General features: G+C 36.2%; 2 protein-coding genes across 2 annotated transcripts in view; one reads left to right on the top strand and one right to left on the bottom strand.

Annotated features, from left to right (window-relative positions):
- Positions 1-633: 633 nt before the first annotated feature.
- Positions 634-1,828, top strand: LOC137002455 (cerebellin-2-like). The gene is made up of 4 exons (XM_067362101.1): positions 634-976; positions 1,082-1,114; positions 1,314-1,451; positions 1,542-1,828. Exons 1-4 carry the CDS (start codon positions 916-918, stop codon positions 1,826-1,828), a joined length of 519 nt encoding a protein of 172 aa, XP_067218202.1. The 5' UTR covers positions 634-915.
- tep1 (telomerase-associated protein 1) overlaps positions 1,009-20,221 on the bottom strand; it is a 40,393-nt gene continuing 21,180 nt past the window's right edge. The window contains exons 26-56 of the mRNA XM_067362098.1: positions 19,896-20,075; positions 19,704-19,796; positions 18,968-19,100; positions 16,937-17,096; positions 16,724-16,857; positions 16,243-16,331; positions 16,036-16,150; positions 15,915-15,944; positions 15,566-15,773; positions 14,547-14,667; positions 14,315-14,439; positions 12,170-12,269; positions 11,931-12,086; positions 11,647-11,859; positions 11,500-11,556; positions 10,509-10,650; positions 8,702-8,932; positions 8,394-8,551; positions 8,198-8,305; positions 7,998-8,102; positions 7,772-7,901; positions 7,579-7,664; positions 5,870-6,005; positions 5,564-5,694; positions 5,344-5,465; positions 3,753-3,893; positions 3,529-3,628; positions 3,146-3,440; positions 2,517-2,599; positions 2,326-2,430; positions 1,009-2,218 (exon numbers count right to left, since the gene is read on the bottom strand). Coding sequence (XP_067218199.1) covers positions 2,099-2,218; positions 2,326-2,430; positions 2,517-2,599; positions 3,146-3,440; positions 3,529-3,628; positions 3,753-3,893; positions 5,344-5,465; positions 5,564-5,694; positions 5,870-6,005; positions 7,579-7,664; positions 7,772-7,901; positions 7,998-8,102; positions 8,198-8,305; positions 8,394-8,551; positions 8,702-8,932; positions 10,509-10,650; positions 11,500-11,556; positions 11,647-11,859; positions 11,931-12,086; positions 12,170-12,269; positions 14,315-14,439; positions 14,547-14,667; positions 15,566-15,773; positions 15,915-15,944; positions 16,036-16,150; positions 16,243-16,331; positions 16,724-16,857; positions 16,937-17,096; positions 18,968-19,100; positions 19,704-19,796; positions 19,896-20,075 — 4,107 coding nt within the window. The 3' untranslated portion in view covers positions 1,009-2,098. The remainder of the gene's footprint in view (positions 2,219-2,325; positions 2,431-2,516; positions 2,600-3,145; positions 3,441-3,528; positions 3,629-3,752; positions 3,894-5,343; positions 5,466-5,563; positions 5,695-5,869; positions 6,006-7,578; positions 7,665-7,771; positions 7,902-7,997; positions 8,103-8,197; positions 8,306-8,393; positions 8,552-8,701; positions 8,933-10,508; positions 10,651-11,499; positions 11,557-11,646; positions 11,860-11,930; positions 12,087-12,169; positions 12,270-14,314; positions 14,440-14,546; positions 14,668-15,565; positions 15,774-15,914; positions 15,945-16,035; positions 16,151-16,242; positions 16,332-16,723; positions 16,858-16,936; positions 17,097-18,967; positions 19,101-19,703; positions 19,797-19,895; positions 20,076-20,221) is intronic.

The raw sequence follows: 20,221 nt of genomic DNA, 5'->3' as shown, positions 1-20,221 counted from the left end.
AACATCAAATATATACATTTCTTCATGCTGTAATAGTGCAGTTGAAGTCACAGACAGACAGGCATTGTGATTTGGGTGTGTAGATCACGAGAATCTGTTTCTGCTGGAGAGTTTTATATTAATTCTACAAACAATCATAAGGTGCACTCAACACATTTTTGGAGAAACACAAGGCAGATGCTACTGTAGAAAGAGAAGCTAAAACAATTATAGAACATAAATGAGTGGTGTATTGTTATTCAACACATTTTTTAACTTTGGAGAAAAAAAAACATTCTTAAAAATATTTTATTTCTGTAGGCTACATGAACACCAAAATACCATCTTCATTAGATTGTATTTAGAGTTAAACTAATAACAGTTTCATGTAGTTTATTTTATTAACTATCATTTTTGTGAGTAGAATACAATTTTAACTAGCTTAAGAGTTTCAGTTTGCTCTGAAATATATGTTTAAAATTTTTTTTTCATCATCTTTTTTTCATGCATGGGTTCTTATAAATATTTTTGTAAATATATAACATGCAGAGAGCTAGTAGAACTGACTCACAAAAATGGGGGGGGGGGGGATCTTAATAGGAATCTTGCCTAGGGTGCCAAAAAGTCTAGAAACGGCCCTGCGTCGATGCATACCCTCTACAGTTTTTGACACTAATTCAGTAGAAAAATCGCTCCTCTTCATAGCGTCTAAATACCATACCTTTCTAAATCAGCACAGCACGTACTTTTCTCTATCTCTCCCATTCTGATTTTCACTTTGCCCGCTCCACCTGAATTTCGCGCCTCACCAGAACCACGTGATTGCAAACAATCAAAGCCGGATGTGACGACACACGCGTACTGTGATAAAGGCCTGCTCAGTAATGCTGTACATTACTATTTACCCGTAATAACATTCTTGAAGAACTGGGGAAGATGGAAGCAAGGTTGGAATCTATGGAGAATGAAATCAAGCGACTAACAACAGAGAATGAAGGTAACGTGACAGGATCCGACATGACACAAAAATCTATTTCTTCAGCTTTCATTTATTGTCCATGTATGCACTGAACATCTGTTTGAATGATTATTATTTTTTTAGAACAGGCAAAAGAACTGAAAATTTTGAATCAAGGTAAGACATTACAATTTTTAAATCAAGCCACTTTTAAAAGACTATAAACAGCTCTGGGAACAAATTTAGAGGCTGTTTTAACTAAAGTTTAAGAGAATTCTTTCAAAAACACTTTAAAAATTCTAAACCCAACTCTTTTGAACGGTAGTGTAAATATAAGGAAATGCTTTGTAATTTAATATGTAAGTCTATGTTTTAGCTCCTAAAGTGGCTTTCTCAGCCTCTCTGTTGACCTCTCTTGGACCACAAAGTGTTGGGCCATTTTCTGATGATTTTCACACCCTGATTTACAAACAAGTTTTCCTCAATATTGGAGACGCCTATAATGCAGATACAGGTGAATCAGTTCATATAGTGTTAATATATCTCTGTAACTTTCTATGATGCTCTGATTTGAATGGATCTAATGAATCTTTGTTGGATACAGGAATCTTCACAGCACCTGTGAGGGGAGTGTATGTGTTCAGGGTTTTCTCAAAGGCTTTTGGAGATCCAGAGAAAACTCTTACCGCAGGCCTGTTTAAAAATGACCAGCATATCATGTCTACACATGGACACCAACAAAGTGGTTTTATCAGTTCTTCAAATGGAGTCTCTCTGCTGCTAGATGAAGGGGATGAAATGAAGGTAAATCTCTATCCTGACCAGTGGATTTTTGATGATGGAGAACACCATCACAGCTCCTTCAGTGGACATCTGCTCTTCACCATGTGATTTTTGTAGACCGTTTATTCACCCAAAAAAGCTTTTAATGCATAAAGGATACAATCTTTGAAAATAAAATCAGTTTACTGAATAAGCAAATATAAAATGAAGTGGTTGTCTTTCCTATATAACAAAGCAAATATTCTTTATATCATGGTATAGTTTAAGGCAATGGTGTCATTAGTGCAAAACGCTCAATGCGTGCAAGAAAATTAAAATGTGCAGAATGAATGCAACATTACAACTGACTAAAGATTAAGAATGTACGGACTGAGGAAATCAACCCTTCCAGGACAGGAAGTACAGCTGACCCTGCGTATCTCCACAAATGAGCTCCTTGGGGTCACGAGGGTTCACCTCCAGCACCTTGACAGGACCGCCACACACAAACATGCCAACCTGTGATACACAGGAAATAAGTGGGGAAACAGAAAGGAAATGGAATATACTGGTGTATATATGGTGGAGGTGATCGCAAATCCACAATATACTGTGAATAAAAATACCTGTTTCTTAGTGTGTCTGTCCCACAGTTTGACGGATCTGTCGTAAGACGCTGAGATGATGAGGCTCTCGGTAAGCCGCAGTACGCTCACTTTAGCTGTGTGTGCCTAGAGACCAGTCAAAAGCACTCCAGTTTATCAGCAACACATGACTTCATATGATCATATCTATCAGGAAAGATAAGAATACTTGCCGGTTTTCTTTCAGTCCAGGAGCACAGATTAGGAGGCTGGTTGAACCATATGTTCCCGTTATAATCACCACACACAAAAAAGTCTGCAGGAAAAAAAAAACAACCAAATCATGAAGAGTTCACATAATGACCACTAAAAGGTCAATGGGTCATTGTTTAGTGTTTTTTTTTGTTGTGTTAAAGGTGAAGTATGTGTGATTTTTTTTTTCTTTATTGTTCATTAACTACTATTTTTATGCCATTCATGGGTTTATGTTCCCCAAAATTGTCAACATTGAGCCTCTCAGGCACTATCAAAACGATGAGAGCGGTCCGCTCAGATCTGTCAGTCTCTCTTTAACTCAACCTATAGCGTGACTTTGGGGCGTGGCTACTGTATGGGCAGAGGCGGAGCACCATGGACGCTTTAATACAACATCACATGCACCCGTTTGCGAAGACGAATGTACCAGTTTATGTTTACCTTGATGTGTCCAGTGTAAACAGCCACAAACAGTTAATATAATTAAAAGTAATTCTCACAATAAAAGTGAGAAATGGATTTGAACAGATAGCTCTCTTCACTTTTTAATGAACTTCTGACAAATTGATCATTTATGCTATATATTAAAGTGTAAGAACAGGTGTACCGTTTTGCACTGCAGCAGCTGTGATCCAGGACCTAATCTGCGCCGCCTTCCGGTTTGCAATTCTCAGCTGTTCAAGCTGTTCCTGGCTGGGTTTCTCCTCCTCCTGCTTCTGCAGCTCCTCCTCCTGTTCCTGCAGCTCCTCCTGCTGCCCTTGAGGCTCCTCCCCCTGCTGCTGCAGCTCATCCTCCAGCATATTCTTCCACATCTCCTCATCTGCCTTCAAATACTCAGGCCTCTTACCCACCGTATCGTCACAAAAGTTTAAGAAGTGAGAGTGTTTTGGATTCACAGACAACTGAAAGACAGACCGTTTCGGATCATTTAGTTTTTAGACAGTTTTTACAATGTTAGTGTCACATGATAATGATAGATGATGAACTTACAACGAAGCCAATGTACAGTACACCATTTTTCTGCCCCAACAGCCAAAAGCTCTTGCTATCATTTGCCATCATGCCGACAGGACGTGCCTCGTCTGACCAGCTACAACGAAACACACGTACTGTACATTCACTTCTTATTACCCAATGAAGTAATAAATAACAGAATAGTGCAAAACATCTTTTATATGTGTAAAAATGATGTTTATAAAATGGTGTTTATTTACGAATAACTTTGTTTGGTGTAGGAGGTAGTAGTAGAGATCACATCGATGACTGTTCCATTCACACATGCTCCATACAGACTTCCACAGTAGAACAAAAAGCTCACGGGATTCTCCAATTTGTATGAAGACATGTTATTGAGCCTGGAACAAAATAAAATCCACACATCAAATTGTGTGAAATTGACAAACATTAAATTGGCTATAGACAACCACTCATTACATCATCCTTAGTTTTCTTTAGCCACAGTGTGGAAAAAAGGGACATAAAACAACACTGGCTGATATAATAAATGATAAATGGCACCTATACTATTTTTATTTTTAAAGCTGCAGTCCGTAAGTTTTGACTCTTTGTCGCCATCTCTGTTTGAAACCTGCAATTGCAGTTATTTGCAAAATTATCATCTTTACGGGGGACACTACTGTACTTGGAATCACAAATTCTACATCTTGGAAGTATGACCAAAATAAGAGTTTTCACCGGAAAATGTCAGTTGAAGGAGTCAGTAACAAATCTGACACTTTTGTTCTGACAAACTGAGGAAAAAAGCAATAAATCTCGCTTTCAATGATGATTAATACCCTAATGATCGCTTAGCTTGGATCAAGTCAATTATTATTATTACAGCAAATTATTATTATTATTATACTTTGTTTTCAAATTGTTAATGTTAACAACATCAGCATTGTGTGACTGTGTGTATTTAGTGTGTATTAGTGTTACCTGTAGATTTGAATTTCTGTAACCACTCCGCAGTTCGAAGTCTTTTGCTTTTGACTACGGGTGAATCTCCAGTTGATACTGATGATTGTCATTTGGACCTTTCTGGATTACAATCCGCCATCAAAATGATATATTTAATTATTCCAGCGGATGTGAGAAAAGGCTATAAATGATCTGTCACCTGCAGCATCCTCACATGATATATAGCCGACTAGCTGGGACTCGTTCTTCATGTAAACAGATGTGTTGAATGACAAACAAAGACGAATGCTGGCATAATCGAATTTCCCGCAGAAACCCACCAGTACCGCTCAAATTAGAAAACATTATTGTGCATCGGGCTAGGGTAAGGTTATGTACTTGCTCAAAAATTGATTTTTTGAATAATTTTTAACCCAAACAAGTTACGGACTGCAGCTTTAAATAAATTAAAAACAAAACTAAAATCAATCATTTGTGAAATGTACACAAATTTAGAACATTGTAACAGTATTAAAAATGGATATTCATTCTGAGATTCGCTAAATATTACATTAAACAACATAAATTGTAATAAATATATCAGATTTGAAAGACTACCTTTTAGTGATCAAATCCAAAAATCACATTTAAAAAAAAAATATATCACATACACAATATTATTATGCCTGTATTCATGCTGCTGAATTCAAGAGCAAAATGCATTTTCAAGTCTGACATTTATAATAAATATATATCATACAATGCAAAAAATCTTTTGATTCCCCGTAGTAAAAATAGCTTGAATCGTGAATGAAAAGTTCTTGTTGCATTTTTAGAGAAATATGCCATTTTGAACCAAGTTTGCAAAACTGAAACATGAAAGTAAAGAGGGTTAAAAGTCAATACCCCACAATGCACTTCTTGGCGTCCCGCTCCAGTTTCCAGACTAATACAGAGCAGTCGCTGCAACCCACCGCCAGCTGATCGTCTGGCATACCAGTGACTGCAGTTAAGCCGCCATCACTGACCTTAGTGCAACACACACAGAGCCGTTCATTCAGACATTTACAACTGAAGCCCTCACACTATTATTTTACTAATTAACAAATAATAAACTCATGATTACCTTCTTCCAGTAAACCACTGAATTCTGATGCCATATCTCCAATCTGCCCGTGTCATAACCACACACCATGAGTTCATCGGTATCAAGGAAGCACACAGCTCGGACACCGCCTTTCTGGCGAGGAGCAGCTTCTGCGGATGAGTGTATATAATTATGAATGCCAATCAAATATATATTTGGATGTGCAGCTGTAGTTTCATAAGAAATTGCAGTGTTGTCACCGCTTTTCACATCAGTTTAGCTTCTGCTTTTGTTCTCTAACAAAATGTTCTGAGGATCTGAGGAGTGAATTGGTAATTGCCGTACCCATTGCCGTGGTGACGCTCCATGACCTGAGGGAACGATCCTCAGAGACGGTGAGAAACTCCGGCAGTCCGGCCTCTTTGCATACTAAAGCCTGGATTTCTGCACTGTGACCGTGCAGAGTATTGTGATGATGTACCTATGAAAACATCATTTTTGAGAATAAATTAGCACTAAACTGATATCTAAAAATCTGGCTGATGCAAATAAGATATTTTCATTTTATGGCCAATAACAACAAATGGCCAACCTTAAAGGATTAAGGATAAACATACTCCACACGGCTCCAGGGGGTTAAAAAGATTTTTTTTTTTTTTTCAAACAAATGCATCGTTTCTCTTCAGAAGGCCTTCTATTAACCACCGGAGCCGTGTGGAGTACGTTTATGATGGATGGATGTTGATGGAGACTCTTTCTTCAGCTCATACTCATTGATCCCGCTCACTGCCATTATAAAGCTCGGATACATCAGGATATTTATTAATATTTCTCAGATTGTTTTCATCAGAAGGAAGAAATTCATATACACTACCGTTCAAAGGTTTGGGTTCAGTAAGATTTTTTAATGTTTTAAAAGAAGTATCTTCTGCTCACCAAGCCTGCATTTATTTGATTAAAAATACAAACAAAAACAGTAATATTGTGAAATATTATTCCAATTTAAAACAGCTGTTTTTTCAAAATTCTTCGATGAATAGAAAGTTCAAAAGAACAGCATTTATTTAAAACAGAATATTTTCTAACATTATAATTGACTTTACTGTAACTTTTGATCAGTTTAACTCATCCTTGATGAATAAAAGTATTGATTAATTTTATTTCTAACCCCATAAATAAAATTAAAATTCTTACTGACCCCAAACTTTTGAACGGTAGTGTTTAATGTTACAAAAGATTTAGATTTCAGACAAATGCTGTTCTTTTGAACTTTCTATTCATCATAGCATCATGAAATAAAAATGTAAATAACTGTTTTCAACATTGAAAATAATCATAAATGTTTATTGAGCAGCAAATCAGCATATTAGAATGATTTCTGAAGGATCATGTGACACTGAAGACTGGAGTAATGATGCTGAAAATTCAGCTTTGATCACAGGAATAAATTACACTTTACTGTATATTGACATAGAAAACAGCTGTTTTAAATTGTAATAATATTTCACAATATTACTGTTTTTGTTTGTATTTTTAATCAAATAAATGCAGGCTTGGTGAGCAGAAGATACTTCTTTTAAAACATTAAAAAATCTTACTGACCCCAAACTTTTGAACAGTAGTGTACATCTAGGATTGCTTGAGCAAAGCTTGGGCTAATTTTCATTTGAAAGTGAACCAATCCTTCAAAAATTTATACCATTTTATATATATATATATATAAAAACTAAAACCAGTTGTTTTAAACACAAGAAGTGAATTTAGGCATCACAACATTATGAAGGTACATTATGAAAATGGCTATTTATTTTGAGATTTGCTAAAAATTATATTTATAACAGTTATTTAACTATTAATGTTTTTTACAGTGTTAAATTAGTGTTTTTGTACGTAAAAATAGGGGAAATTATTTTATAATTAAATATCAAACTGATCAACAATATGGTATCGATATATTATGCATCTCTGGGAATTATTTAAAATACCCTCATTTTATTTAAATAAAATATAATTAAATTATTAATGAATAAGATACAAAAGTGAGAGTTGGTTACCTGCAGTGGATGCCAGAGTTTAACAGTTCCATCCTCTGATGCTGAAGCTACCAATACATCTTCCTGCTTTAAATTCTCTCCAAGATCTGTAAGCAAAAAAAAACAAAAAACAAAAAAATCTGTGTAAGCAAGATTCACCATTTAGAAATCAAGCTGCTGTTTGTGTGTATATTTGTATATTGAATCAGTGTACCTGGCTGAGCGATGACAGTGCAGTGATGGAGACGGGACTTGTGGGCCTGGATCCTTGTGACTTGTACACCTGATTCCCACTTCCAAACCATCAGTAGCCCATCTGTAGTGCCTGCCATGACAAGATCCTCCTATAGACATTAAAAAGTGCATAAATATCAACAGGTTCCAATTTTTGTGCATCTTTGTGACATGTAGTCCAATGCTTTTAGGTGCAACTGCTTTACCCAACAGCACAATGTGCTTAAAGATGAACTAGACAGGATCTCTCTGAGCAAACTTCCTGTCTGGATGTCCCACATCCGCAGCTTACAGTCACTGGAGCAGCTAAGCTGAGGTGTGAGAGAGGTTTTGCATTTGGTTACAGACACACAGAGTCAGATGTTATTGAAATGAACTAAATGCACTTTGTAAATGGCTTTCTTACCACCGCAGATGATGTCCAGGCACATCCTGTAATCCAGTCTCCATGGCAATGGGGAAAAGACCGGGAAAGAACCGGAGCGGAGGAGTTTACGTTCCATACCATCAAAGCCTATTGGAAGAGATTATGATAAAAATTGAGTGAGAGAGAGATATTGTGTGTTTTCGTTCCAGTGATGGATGTGGAGCGGACCAAGTACCTGATCTTTCCCTCCTGACAGCAACTCTTTCCCAGTAGGACTGAAGGCAAGGCATGTGACCCCTCCATTGTGACCTCTCAGAATACACATCACCTTAGGGTTGATCCAGGGCTTAGAAGTCAATTCACTCTTCAACCACAGAGCAATAGTGAAGTCATCTAAAATATATAATGTACATTATTAAAACGGATATTCATTGAGATGTGCTAAAGATTACACTAAAGATAAAATAGGTTGAAAGAGTATGCAAATATTAAATATCCAATATGGACCAAATTCAATCCACAAAACGTTTTGTGTACACTGACCAGATGCAGATGCCACACAAGTGGAGTTTTGAGCCAGGGCGAGAACAGCTCCCTTCTGAACGCCAAAAGATCCTATTGACACAAGGCTTTCCGGATTTTCTCCTTGCCTTTCCCAGACTCTGAGACGGTGGTCCATGGCCCCAGACAACAGCAGCTCTGCCCCTCCTTCCTCCATCCACATGAGGCAGAGCATGGACACCTGCAGCTCCGCACTGGCCCAGACCTTCTCTCCTACAGCACAAAGCATCTTGGGGTTCTACTTTTGGTTACTCACAGTACTCTCCATTATTATTAACCCTTATAGGGTCTTTGGGGTCTTTTTAGACCCCAAACGACGTTTGCTAAAATAAAAAAAAAGTTCTCTTTGTCCAAATCACATGAAACTTTGTACAGTTATTAACACTTTCTAGATATACAAATAAAAGAAAATTGGAGCAATATCTTGCTTTTATGTTACGTTTTTTAACATAAAAATATTTTTTTAAATAGGTTTTTATACAAAAACAGCTTTTTATGTAAAATTCACGTTATAAAAGACCCACATTCCTAACTTTCATTCATGGGGATAACATTGATAATCTGACATGGTTTAGTGTAAGATTTTTGCCCATCTTTTAGAAAATGCAGTTTTAAAAGTAAAAAATGATCACTTTTACCAGTAGATGGCAGCAGAGCTCCACTATTTGCTATTTGACTGACTGAAAGACATCTTTTCACAAGTTTTTTTCAGTTGGATTCATATCTAAATATTATGAAATCACAATTATGACAATAAAAATTACTTTTTGTCAAAGTTTAGCTTTTTTTTTTGTACTGAAAAAAATACGTTTTTCAAAAATGTTGATTTTGAGGATGAATTCTGTCCATTTTCTAAGCGGGGTCTCATCATAATGTAACAATATTGAACAACTTTCATTACAAAAAACATTAAACTTTGACAAAAAGTAGCTTTTATTGTTATAATTGTGATTTCATAATATTTAGATATGAATCCAACTGAAAAAAAACTTGTGAAAAGATGTCTTTCAGTCAGTCAAATAGCAAATAGTGGAGCTCTGCTGCCATCTACTGGTAAAAGTGATCATTTTTGTACTTTTAAAACTGAATTTTCCAAAAGATGGGCAAAAATCTTACACTAAACCATGTCAGATTATCAATGTTATCCCTATTAATGAAAGTTAGGAATTTTCACTTTTATAAAGTGAATTTTACATAAAAAGCTGTTTTTGTATAAAAACCTATTTTAAAATTTGTTTTAATTTATTTATATAAATTAAAAATTAAAATATGATAAATCCTCCAAAAACTGCACAAATGTGGAGTAAAAACATTAATAAACAGAGTAAATTTACATTTGTTTAAAAAAAACAAAAACAATTATTTGTCTCTCTGGAGACCCCAAAGACCCTGAGTGTACTTCCAAATGAAGACTGCACACGGGTTAAAGGGGCAGGAAGCGATTTCTGAAAAATGCTGTGATATTTGAAATGACCAAAACAAACACGCCCCTCTCAGCAGGATCACACCCCTATCTTGATAGCTCTGCCCTAAAATTCACAAATACGCTGTGCAGTACAGGCACCTCCCCCCTCATGAGTGGACACGCCCCTTGCTGCTGATTGGCTACAAGTGTGTTTTGGTGCTCGGTTCGATTCACTTTCAACAGTGTTTCTCAGAAATTCCTTACTGCACCTTTAAGTGATTGTTTTTTTGCTCTTTTTCCATTCATGTTTTTCTCAAGATTGAGAAGCAGTGAGTATTTCTGGATGAGCATGTCTGTAAATGCTGGATGCAAATGTTTATTTACCTGACTTCAAATTGAACATTTTGATACCATCTCCATGGTAACCCACAGCGGCGTACCCACTGGCCACAGCCACACACAGAGCGTTAGCTTCATCTTCATTTCCACGTCTGGTGCGCTTTTGCTGCTGCTGCAATACTGGTACCTGCAAATAATGATTAGTTAATACCATCCTTAAAGCAGGTTTATATGTGAATATAAGCCTACACTAAATCTGTTCATCATATAAAGCATCGTGTCTCTTCAGAAAATTTGAACTAAACCGCTCAATTCAGATGAATTAGTTTTACAATCTGCTTGTGAACTTTGAAGTGTCAAAGTGGTAGTTGCATAGACTGTCAACGGAGGGACAGAAATTTCTCAGATTTCATCAAAAAGATCTTCATTTGGGTTTCGAAGATGAACCAAAGTAAGATTTTTGTTTCGAATCAGAGGTTTGGAGCGTGAAAGTCACATGATTTCAGTAAACGAGGCTTTGTTACATCATAAGTGTTTCAAAATTTCAATGGTTCACGGGACGCTGGCAGTTCGATTCACGCTCTGAACCACTGATTCGAAACAAAAGATTCATAAAGCTTCGAAGCTTCATGAAACAGTGTTTTTAAATCGCCCATCACTAGATATTGTTGAATAAAGTCGATATATTGGGTTTTTTTTGGCGTACAAAAAGTATTCTTGTCACTTCATAACATTAAGTTTGAACCACTGTAGTCACATGAACTGTTTTAAATACGTCTTTAGTAGCTTTCTGGGCATTGAAAGTGTTAATTATCTTGCTGTCAATGCAGACCTCACTGAGCCATCGGATTTTATCAAAAATATCTTAATTTGTGTTCTGAAGATGAACGAAGGTCTGTACAACAACATGAGGGTGAGTAATAAATGACAGAATTTTCATTTTTGGGTGAACTAACACTTTAATACCTATAAAAATTAGTATAAGCAGTATCAATAGTATAAAAAGTTGCAATTAAAATTTAAGAACATGAAGTACCTTTTCCTCTCCCAGTACTGCAACAGATCGCCCAAGACCTCCAGACCACACATTAACCTAGACAACAAAAAAAAGGACACAATACTGAGTATTTTAGGATGCCTGTTAGACAACCGAATATTAAGACTATAAGATCATATTCCTCACCACACTGTCATGTCCAGCGCTCAGCAAAAGATTTCCTCCCTGCAGGAAGTTTAGTGTCTGCGTGGAGCCGCGGTGAGCATGATAACTGCCCACACAAGCAGCTGCTGCCACGGACCAGAGCCGCACTTCTCCTGACAGACAGCCAGAGCACAACATGGAGGAGCAGGGAGAGAAAGACAGACTCCGCACTGAACTCTGATGACCTAACAGAGTCTGAAAAAGTGAAAGGACATTAAGTTTTAGTGTATCAGGCATGGTAACATATCTTTGGAGTTGTTCCTCACCGTAACGTTTTTCTGTTCAAGCCAGTTCCACAAACGAACAGCTCCATCCCAGCAGCCCACTGCCAAGAGTTGGCCCTCGAGGTCAAAGTTCACACAGTTCAGAGGGGAGGGGTTAATGAGAGAGGCCACCTCTGTGCTCTTCTGCGCTGACCACACCTGAGCACGGCCACATAGATGATGAATATTTCAGAAGAGTACAACACCACACATAGTTCAGATTTAAGATCATTTGGTTTTACCTTCAGGTTTAAGTCTAATGAGACAGTAGCAAAGAGTTTTCTGTCTGGACTGACATCACATCCTGTGATTTTGTTGGAGTGGGCATTCATGTGAGCAGTTCTTAAAGTGACAGAAAATTGTGCACAGGTTAGTAATCTTTGGTTCATTTTTAGGGGTTCAAGCATGTAGTGCTGAAACACTATTGTAATTGCTACATTTTCCAAGGATCAGCATTGTCCTCTAAAAGTGATCCATCAGACCAAACCGTAAGTCATAGAAACTTTGAGGGACGGAAGTACTCACGACATTGACAACGTCACCAAGGCTGGCCCTGATTGGCCTGACGGGGGCGCTACAGTGGTCAAAAGTATGAAATGGCTCATAACTCCTGAACCGTTAGTCTTAGGCTCAAGTGTCTTATATCGTTGGAATCAATCAAAAAATTTTATTTTTTTTTTTTAAAAACTACTTTTGCAAACTAGTCCTAGGTTTCTGACCCAATCAGAACCAAACCAGTGCTGCAACATTCTCTAGAGTCTGACTGTCAATAGTTATCAATTTATTTTTTGAATTTCCCATTTGCGGTCCCTAAGGGGCGCCAAAACGTTCGAAGTGGGTGGAGCCACTTTTACTAAAATGGCTATAACTTGTCAATGAAATTAGATATTTTCACCAAACTCAGCACACCTACAGTACAGTCCAAAAGTTTGAGATTTTTAATGTTTTTAAAAGAAGTTTCGTCTGCTCACCAAGGCTACATTTATTTAATTAAAAAATACAGTAAAAACAGTAATATTGTGAAATATTATTACAATTTAACTGTTTTCTATTTGAATATATTTCACAAAGTAATTTATTCCTGTGATGGCAAAGCTGAATTTTCAGCATCATTACTCCAGTCTTCAGTGTCACATGATCCTTCAGAAATCATTCTGATATGCTGATTTGCTGCTCATTTAATGTGTACAATTGTACAAAATATTTGTGTACAATATTTTTTTTCAGGATTATTTGATGAATAGAAAGTTGAAAAGAACAGTGTTTATCTGAAATCTAATCTTTTGTAACATTATAAATGTCATTACTGCCACTTTTGATTGATTTAATGCATCCTTGCTGAATAAAAGTATTCATTTCTTTAATTTCTTTAAAAAAAAAAAAAAAAAAATTCTTACTGACCCCAAACTTTTGAAAGGTAGTGTATAATGCTACAGAAGCTTTGTATTTCAGATAAATGCTGTTCTTTTGAACTTTCTATTCATCAAGGAATCCTGAAAAAAAAAGTACACAACTGTTTTCAACATTGAAAATAATCATAAATGTTTACTGAGCAGCAAATCAGCATATTACAATGATTTCTGAAGGATCATGTGACACTGAAGACTGGAGTAATGATGCTGAAAATTCAGCTTTGATCACAGAAATAAATTACTTTGTCAAATATATTTAAATAGTACACAGTTATTTTAATTTGTAATAATATTTCACAATATTACTGTTTTTTTACTGTATTTTTAATTAAATAAATGTAGCCTTGGTGAGCAGACGAAACTTCTTTTAAAAACATTAAAAATGTTAGTGGTTCCAAACTTTTGGACTGGACTGTATGTAAAAGCTCATTCTGTGCTCACGTAAAAAAAGGTGAGGCGTCTCGACACTTTGTGGCGCTATAACAGGAAAAAAAAAAAAACATGAAAACGGCTATAATAGGGTGACCATATGCGCCATTCTCCCAGGACACGTCCTGTCCAGGATTTCTAAATTGCCTAAAATGGCTTGAGCCCTTGCCTCTTTAATTGTGAAAGTGGTCATATCGATGTGCCCCCGGAACGCAATTTAGGAACGCAATTTCCACACGGAGGTCTGTGCAAGCCACTGTTCTTATTGACAGTCTTCATGCAATGCATTAAAATGTTGTCGTATTTGCAATGCTCCTACTCTTAAAAAGCTTTATAAACCATATATTTCCTATGGTAAATTGCCTGTATTAGCTGTAAATGGTCTTTTCCATGTATGATGGAGATGGTTACAGGCTTGCTAATTAAAACATATTGTTAAAGGCATGTTAAAGGCCTTAAAGTGCTTGAACCCTGATAATTGCTCCTCACAGCAATTTTGTTTTTGCTAAGTAAATTGTACATTTGAGCCAGAAAAACATAAAATACCTGAAACCACTCGCAACATCCCACACCTCCACCTGCCCATCAAATGAGGTTGTTGCCAGAAGCTCCTCACCAAGGAACATACATCCAGAGATGCCATCAGCACTGCTCATCAAGGACTTCACTTCCTGTTTGAAAAAAGTAATGAAAAAAACAACTGTGATGTCCAATGAATTATCCTAAAAATGCATAAAATCTTAGTAAATGAATGTTTGTTTATGTTTAGAACTGTTACCTGTCCAGTCTCTGTGTGCAGAAAGTGAAGTGTTCCCTCTCCGGTTCCCACTGCTGCAAGTTTTCCATCAGGACTCACCACCACACAACTTGGCTCAGAGCGGAAGGTGGAAACCAGCTCACTGAGCAGAAAAAACAATATTAAAATGCATATAAAAATTGAATTCTAGATAAAAAACCTTTGCACATAATGGTGTTCAGGAAGTCTGAAACCACATTATTACATTTTAGGATTTAAAATTTTTTAAAGATGTATAAGTGTATGGTTTCTGCAAGTTTCATGGAGGTAAATTCAAGACTTTTTAAAGACCCTTTTAAAGACAAAGTAAAGAAAATATAATGAATAAATAAAGGGAACAAAATATGTTAATATGTTTAAAAGTAAATGTCTAAGGAGAAGCACAATGAGTTGAAAATTCAACTTTTACTACACCAAAGTGATGCTCTTCCTCAGTATTTTGCCTTGTTTTCCAGCGCAAAGATTCTTAAATCAACATGCATTTACTGGAGATGCAAAATGACAAAAGGTAACGTCTAAGTAATTAATCAAAATTAAGTGACTTTATGATTGAAACAAGAGCAAATATCTGCCAATGTGCTGAGAAAAATCAACTTCATTCAAAGGGAAGTTTTCATAACTCATTGACAGAGGTTTGTTGTAGTTTCAAGCATAAACTCACTTAATTCTGCTCAATTTTACATTTCCATCTCAAGTAAATGTATCTTGATTGAAAGATGTTTAGAGATTTGTACAGGAAAACAGGACAAAAATAATGACAAAGATATACATTTTTTTGCAATGCGTGCAACATTTAATTGTATAAATTTAAGACTTTCTGCTCTGATTTAAAATATTTTTAAGGTCTTAAATTTGTGTAAATGCAAATTAAGATTTTTAAAGACATGCAGAAACCCAACTGTGTTTTTATAGGTCAGCCAGCATTAATCTGGACTTATAACTGAATGGTTCAACTCAGAATATGACAATAATATGCTATTAATCAGACACAATATTAGTACCTGACTTCTTTTACAGCAGCATCAGTGAAGTTTTGCCATTTTACAGCATGCACCCCTCCATTTCTTGTCATGCTTTCAGCCCACAAATGTGCAGAGCTGTCACATGGTTCATTAAGAGCTGTTTGTACAAAGAGAGCAGGCCACTGGGAGAGGAGGAGGCTGTGGCGCTTCAGAAAACTGAGACAGTCTTCAAAATCCTTCAGGTTACCTGGACAAACACATGAATTTGGTATAGATTTAGAAATCAGAAGTTTCAGAAAACATTAAGATTATGAATCTATTCCGAGTCCTTTTTAATGTCACTCTAGTTGGGGTTTCATAAACATACAATAATATAAAAGTAAAATACCTCTTGATTTTTTGGTCCCATATTTTTGTGCTAAATGGATAAAATGAAAAACAATCAATATGAGAACCTGTTAACTAAGCAAAAAAAAAAAAAGAAAAAAAGAAAGAAAAATACGCTTTACCGAACAAACTGTAGGTCTCCAGAAGTTGGTGAAGAAGTCCATGCCGCACATTAGCATAGAGGAAGTAGTAACTCGATAGCAGAAAACACAAAGGCTCCCACTGATTACCGCCCATCTGATCGGAGAGAGAGAACAGACATCTCTTGAGTTGAGTAACCTCACATTGGTCACTGAAGCTGAAAGGTTAAAGAGTAGTGGGACACTGACCAGATGAGCAGGGAGATGAGACAGAATATCAGCGTCAGAGTGAAGAAACGTGTCCTTCCCTTGAGGATTTGACCGCACCCAAAGGTGTGCTGGGAAAAAAGTTATATATATAGAAACAAATATATAAAAACACAAACACTAGTGTTCAAGAGTCTGGAGTCGGTACATTTTTGAAAGAAGTCTCGACTGCACTTACCGAAAATACAGTAAAACAATAATAATGTGAAATATTATTACAATTTATAAGAAGTGTTTGCTAATTTATTATATTTTAAAATAGCTTGAACAGCAATTATTTGAAAAAAGAAATTTTCCTTAATATAAAAGTCTTTACCATCACTTTTTTTATTCAATTAAACGCATCCTTGCTGCATAAAAGTATTAATTTCTTTCAAAAAAAAAAAAAAAAATCTCACTGCTCCCAAACTGCAGTGTATTAAACACATAAAATGCACCACAATTTGCATGCATCTTGTTTTACCTGCAATTATCAGGTGACTTCTGCTTCTATTCTCCTCAGTAGACAGGTACAGATGTTCAAAGGCTGACCTCACCTCTGGATGGGTCAAAGTCAGGAGATCATCTGACCCCTGACCGTGAGACTGTCCAATTAGACTGGCGGATCAATAACAATTAATTATTTGTTGTGAAAAATAGAAGCTATTTCTCATCCATATATTTCACCGTGCTGTACCTGTGCAAGGTTCGTGCCAGCTGAGAGAATACTGCCATGGGAACACGGCTCTCTGGATGCCTTGCGATATGGAGAATTTCCTGCCATGTCACCAGCCCACCTCTGGAGTTTAAATCATTGCACATGTTCAATATAGTGTAGAGATCACTCTCACGCAGTCCTGTCGAAGAAACGGATTAGATATGAGAAATACATATTTTCATTATATCTAAATAAAAATGTTAATTCATTCAGTTATTTAAATTAAAAAAAAAAAACAATATTACAATAAAAACTCTTTGGCCTGGTTTCACAGAAATGGTTTAGATTAAGCCAGGATTAGGATTAGGACATTTAAGTAGCTTTTATAAAAGTGCCTTTACTGGTGTGCATCTTGAGATAAAACAATGGCAGTGACATATTTTAAGATGTCAGCACAAGTTGCTTTCAGTTAAAACATCTCAAACATGTATTTTAGTCCTTTATTTTCCTAGGTGCAACCATTGACATTTAAAAAAAAACTGATACACATTCAAGTTTGAGCCACAGATCTTTGGAATAAAAAAATAAGCAAAACAAGTGCCATGGTATGACCCTGAATTTTTAGACATGGTAATATCATGCGTTCAATGCACAGTCAAATTAAAAATTATCCAGATATTTTTTATTTATTTTTATTAGTGGGTGCTGGACACTATAGTTGTTCATTTATGTAAGGATAGCAAAATAAAGTAAAATGTGACATATTATACCGAAAAATTCTTCATACAGTGGACTACCAGTAAAAATGATGATAATTTGGGACCAAAAATGATTCAGACACTTTGACCTGACCATGTTTTGCTAAAGTGTTATCTGACATAATTGAGATAATTTTTTTCTGACACAGTTTAACTCTGAGATCTTGTCATATTTTATTACCATTTTTTAAACTATAGTGAATAAACTGTATTAATGAATGAAATGTTCAAGGTGTCTGAGTAAATTTTGGTTTGACTGTATGTACCATCCAAATAACATGATATATGAATCATTCAGTGCCATATTAATATGGATAGTTGATACTTATCACTGCGTATTACCCATTTAATTTGAGCTTGTCCCCTGTAGAGACAACCTTAAAGAAATAAACTTTGTAAAAACTTTGCATTATATTAAAGGATTAATTCACTTCAGAATTCAATTTTCCTGATAATTTACTCACCCCCATGTCATCCAAGATGTTCATGTCTTTCTTTCTTCAGTTGAAAAGAAATGAAGGTTTTTGATGAAAACATTGCAGGATTGTTCTCCATATAGTGGACTTCAACAGTTACCAGCAGGTTGAAGGTTCAAATGTCAGTTTCAGTGCAGCTTCAAAGAGCTCTACATGATCCCAGACGAGGAATAAGAGTCTTATCTAGTGAAACAATTGGTCATTTTCAAAAAAAAAAGTAGATTTTTTTTTTTAACCTAAATGCTTGTCTTGCACTAGCTCTGCGATCATCATGTTGGAAAGGTCCCGTGTGACGTAGGTAGAAGTACCGATCCAGTGTTTACAAAGTGAACGTACAAAGTCAAATGGCCTTTACAAAAAAAAAAGGGTAAAACAATGATGTCAGACAATTTTGCATGAGATGTAGTTTTTCGTGCTACCACGGTACTTCCACCTACGTCACGCGTGACCTTTGTAACGTGATTATGTAATGCATTGTGCATCGCAGAGCAGTGCAAGATGAACATTTGTGGTTAAAACATACATATATTTTTATTCTTTTAGAAAATGAATGATCGTTTTGCTAGATAAGACTCTTATTCCTCGTCTGGGATCATGTAGAGCTCTTTGAAGCTGCAATTTGGACCTTCAACCCTTTGAACCCCTATATGAAGAAAAACCCTGGAATGTTTTCCTCAAAAACTTCATTTCTTTTCAACTGAAGAATGAAAGACATGAACATCTTGGATGACATGGGGGTGAGTAAATTATCAGGAAATTTGAATTCTGAAGTGAACTAATCCTTTAAAACAGTTCCTGCAGAAGTGAACTGCAGGAATAAATACAATGTCTTGTACCGGTTGAGCTGACAGCAAGAGTAGCTAATGCCCATCCCAGTCCTGCTCTGCAATATTCAGTCTCCAGCCTCAGCAGACTGTGCTGCACCAGCTCACCAAGGGACTGAGGAAGAGACTGGAGGCTGTCCTTCATCTAAATGACAAATTTCATCATCAGCATCATGTTCAACTTTATGTTTCTTAAAGGATTAGTTCACCCAAAACTGAAAATTATCCCATGATTTACTCACCCTCAAGCCATTCTAGGTGTATATGACTTTCTTCTTTCAGACGAACACAATCAGAGTTATATTATAAAATATTGTAATGGTAGTGAATGGGGGGCATGATTTTGAAGCCCAAAAAAATGCATCCATCCATCATAAAGGTAATCCATATAAGGGGTTAATAAAGGCCTTATGAAGAGAAGCCATTGGTTTTTGTAAGAAAAATATCCATATTTAAAACGTGAGTCTAGTTCAGGCGGAAGAGTGACTTCTGACCCGACGATGATGACTTTTTTGTGGGGAATCAAAATCTCGAGAACCATTCACTCCCATTATAAAGTTTAGAAGAGGCAGGATATTTTAAAATATAACTCCGATTGTGTTTGACTGAAAGAAGATAGTCATATACACCTAGGATGGCTTAAATATACACCTAGGATGGGATCATTTTCATTTTTGCGTGAACTAACCCTTTAAGCTAAATTTTATATGTGGATCACTATAAAAGAAATGATTTAACAATTATTTACCTTCTCAAAGGAGGCATAACTCTTGAGCTCCTCACAGGCCAAATGGAGGTATAGCGGACTCACAGAGCCTTTCTTCATCAGCAGCGTCTGAAGCTACAGGGGAACACAACAATAAATTCAGTAGCTATGCAAAAACAGGTCACGGTTTCCCTTATAGTACTCCAACAGCAAGAAAGTGAAAGGGAAGTTCACCTGGTTATTGAAAGCAGAATCGCTCAGTTTCTTTCCAAACTCAACAAGCTGCTTCTGCACAATCTCCTTCTTGTCAGGTAAAGATAACTGCCCCAGTGGAAATGACACGGCGCCTTTCCTTTTGCTGACAGTGTTTTGTAGGGATGATTCTGAAGTAACACTCAGGACCAAACAGACACCCTGAGAGAACAGTAACTGGTTAATGAGAAGGCTCTATGATGTTTAACTACACTTATTTAAAGGGTTAGTTCCCCCAAAAATGAAAATTCTGTCATTATTTACTCACCCTCATGTTGTTGTGTGGGAAAACACAAATTAAGATATTT

Source organism: Chanodichthys erythropterus, chromosome 16, assembly GCF_024489055.1.
Source record: "Chanodichthys erythropterus isolate Z2021 chromosome 16, ASM2448905v1, whole genome shotgun sequence".
Lineage (NCBI taxonomy): Eukaryota > Metazoa > Chordata > Actinopteri > Cypriniformes > Xenocyprididae > Chanodichthys > Chanodichthys erythropterus.
This window is presented reverse-complemented; position numbering and strand designations above follow the sequence as displayed.

What these genes read in the sequence shown, in the direction of transcription:
- LOC137002455 (XM_067362101.1), top strand. Translation starts at nt 916, where the DNA reads ATGGAAGCAAGGTTGGAATCTATGGAGAATGAAATCAAGCGACTAACA. An exon ending in ACTAACAACAGAGAATGAAG is followed by an intron (nt 977 to 1,081) that starts GTAACGTGACAG and finishes TTATTTTTTTAG; the next exon opens with AACAGGCAAAAGAACTGAAA. An exon ending in ACTGAAAATTTTGAATCAAG is followed by an intron (nt 1,115 to 1,313) that starts GTAAGACATTAC and finishes TCTATGTTTTAG; the next exon opens with CTCCTAAAGTGGCTTTCTCA.